Source organism: Suillus discolor, assembly GCF_016758755.1.
Source record: "Suillus discolor strain FC423 chromosome Unknown F5147scaffold_524, whole genome shotgun sequence".
Taxonomy (NCBI): domain Eukaryota; kingdom Fungi; phylum Basidiomycota; class Agaricomycetes; order Boletales; family Suillaceae; genus Suillus; species Suillus discolor.
In genome coordinates this window covers 1-2,256 of record NW_024541771.1, presented here as the reverse complement: position 1 = coordinate 2,256, position 2,256 = coordinate 1, and the positions used below count along the sequence as shown (strand labels likewise).

Here is a 2,256-nt window from a genome sequence, read left to right as displayed (position 1 = left end):
TCACTGGCAGCCGGCGATGATGAGAGTAACATTAATGTCATGTGTGATAAATATAACTTTGGCTGACTCAAGTCGGGCGGAGCCTTATGTAAAAACTGGTCTGGGGCCTGGGCTCCCCCTTTGAAATACATAGCTTCTTTTTTAGATTCTTAACTTCCGGCGGGGACAGCACCTTGAACAACTCCCCAGTTTCTGTATGGTCATTCGACTCACTTATTATAGCAAAAGATTATTAATGTTCACCAATTCTTAAACGCCAAGGATATCGGCAGTTCGCACACTCGCTTCCTAAACCGTTTAGCTATAGGCGCTTTGAGCGAGAGAACAAAAATATATTCACGAAAAGTTTATATAGTAGCCCTGCTTCAGAACTTTTATCGCTCGCCTTTAAATTTGCGTCTGACATTCTGTAGCTGAGCACTATCCCTTGAAATTTGTCCGCCACTCATGGGAAGTCAGACGCTGCGGTGCTTGAAGAGGATCAAGTCGCTCTCGGTTATGATGTCTTGCCTCAAGTCGGTCGTGCAGAAGGCATCGGGAAGGACTATCAGCTCAAGTGTGATCTCAGTAAGCAAGGGTCATTTCTGTTTCTTTTCATGTACCGGTTGGCGCTTGTTACTCATTTAATCAGTCAATAGATGTTTTCAAGAAGAGTGCTGTGAGCACAGTCACAGTCTTGTGATAGATAACCCAAGCCCATTCCACCGTACAGGATTGGCTTTGATCGCTATCAATGGCAGCTCTTTGTTATTACTTGGGCCTGAGTGAACAAGCGCACTCACGTCAACGTGGTTGAGACTTCTCACTTACGTTTATTTATGCAGGATCATTCCAAAGAACAATCGCGTTAGTCAACGTCTATATATACGCGTCTGGTAATCATGTAGCAAGCATACACGCTGCAGTACATTATGTAGCTACTAGTCAAGTGAACCGCTGCTAATGCCATGTTGTTTATTTATTTTTGTTTTTAGACTCATTGCGGAGGCTATGCACCCGAGTCCGAGACTGACCGTCAGCGTACGTATATAGTTACGTACTTTTCGTATTACCAACAGTTGAAACATTCCATCATGACCACGGCACTTCGATGGGTTTACAGCTCATTAATAAGTGTTAAGAAGGCGCATGATGTGTGTGTGAAACTCATTTTTTACCTCTAGATGGAGTATTCGACTAACGATATCGCAGCAGCGAACAGCGAGCAGTTCGCTAAGGTGCGTCTCCTTATCGATATAAGGATGAATCATAATTGAAAGTCATGTATTATCAGTACATATACAGTGCGTACTGTCTGAACCTCATGTTATTTGTCCTAACACAGTTCAGCGTCAATGGCTACGTTCTGGGTAGGCTCATTTAATCCATTCACTTCCGCTGTCAAATCCGCTTATCCACCTGCAGATTTATGATTATGCATGTTTACTTGATGAAGAGGTAATACACTTGTTCTGTGATAAACCCCGGTTTTGATGCCCACAATATGTTGTACAAAGTGGACATTTTTTGCTTCGATCACATTGGACCAAGATGAAAGGCCTGTATATTGTTACACGATTCCTCCCTTGATCCTTTGCGCCATGGGTCTATATAGTGCGTTCCGTTCGAGTACACATCACCCTGATGATGAATTAACACTTTTTTCAGGGAACCTTACCCCATTGAACATAGATGTATGTGATGCGGTTCACGAGAACGCACAACTTATTGCATGACTTTGTCAGCCATGCCGGGTGTTGGCCAATGTTGAATCAGGTACGCGCATGATACACTCATGTATGTACGTCCTTGCTGAAGGCTACTATTTTTCTGTTACAGGTCTTGACCTAGTATTGGTCAGTTCCTCCGAATGTATCTCATTTCCCCGTACTATATGTGTATTTCTTGATCGGATTCATCTAGGGTTTTCATCCTCAGAACATTTGTGCTCTGGGATCAGAATAGATTCTTGCTTGCCACCATGCTGTGTTTCTCTTTCGTGAGTTGCCAATCCACTCACCATACCCAAGCTACTAGTGGTAGATGCATCAACCAGACTTTTATTGCAACATCCTTCGGCATTGTCTTCGCCACTGTCATCCCCGCAGCGTGTACTCGCTCTCACTTTCCCTCTGGTGTTCCACGACCACTAAAACATTGTGTTCACTTTCACAGGTACGACTGGCCCGATCCCGGGAATTACAGGGTACAACCAGATTTCGATCAGTTTCTGGTATTTGATACCATGTCTTCTCCTTTCTGTATTTAAACTGGGTG

General features: G+C 43.7%; 1 protein-coding gene across 1 annotated transcript; it reads left to right on the top strand.

Annotated features, from left to right (window-relative positions):
- Positions 1-237: 237 nt before the first annotated feature.
- F5147DRAFT_738046 (uncharacterized protein) lies at positions 238-773 on the top strand (the record flags this gene model as incomplete). The annotated part of the gene is made up of 3 exons (XM_041439443.1): positions 238-271; positions 456-567; positions 632-773. Coding segments are annotated over 2 exons (249 nt in total), but the record flags the coding sequence as incomplete, so codon positions are not given.
- Between the last annotated feature and the right edge of the window lie 1,483 nt (positions 774-2,256).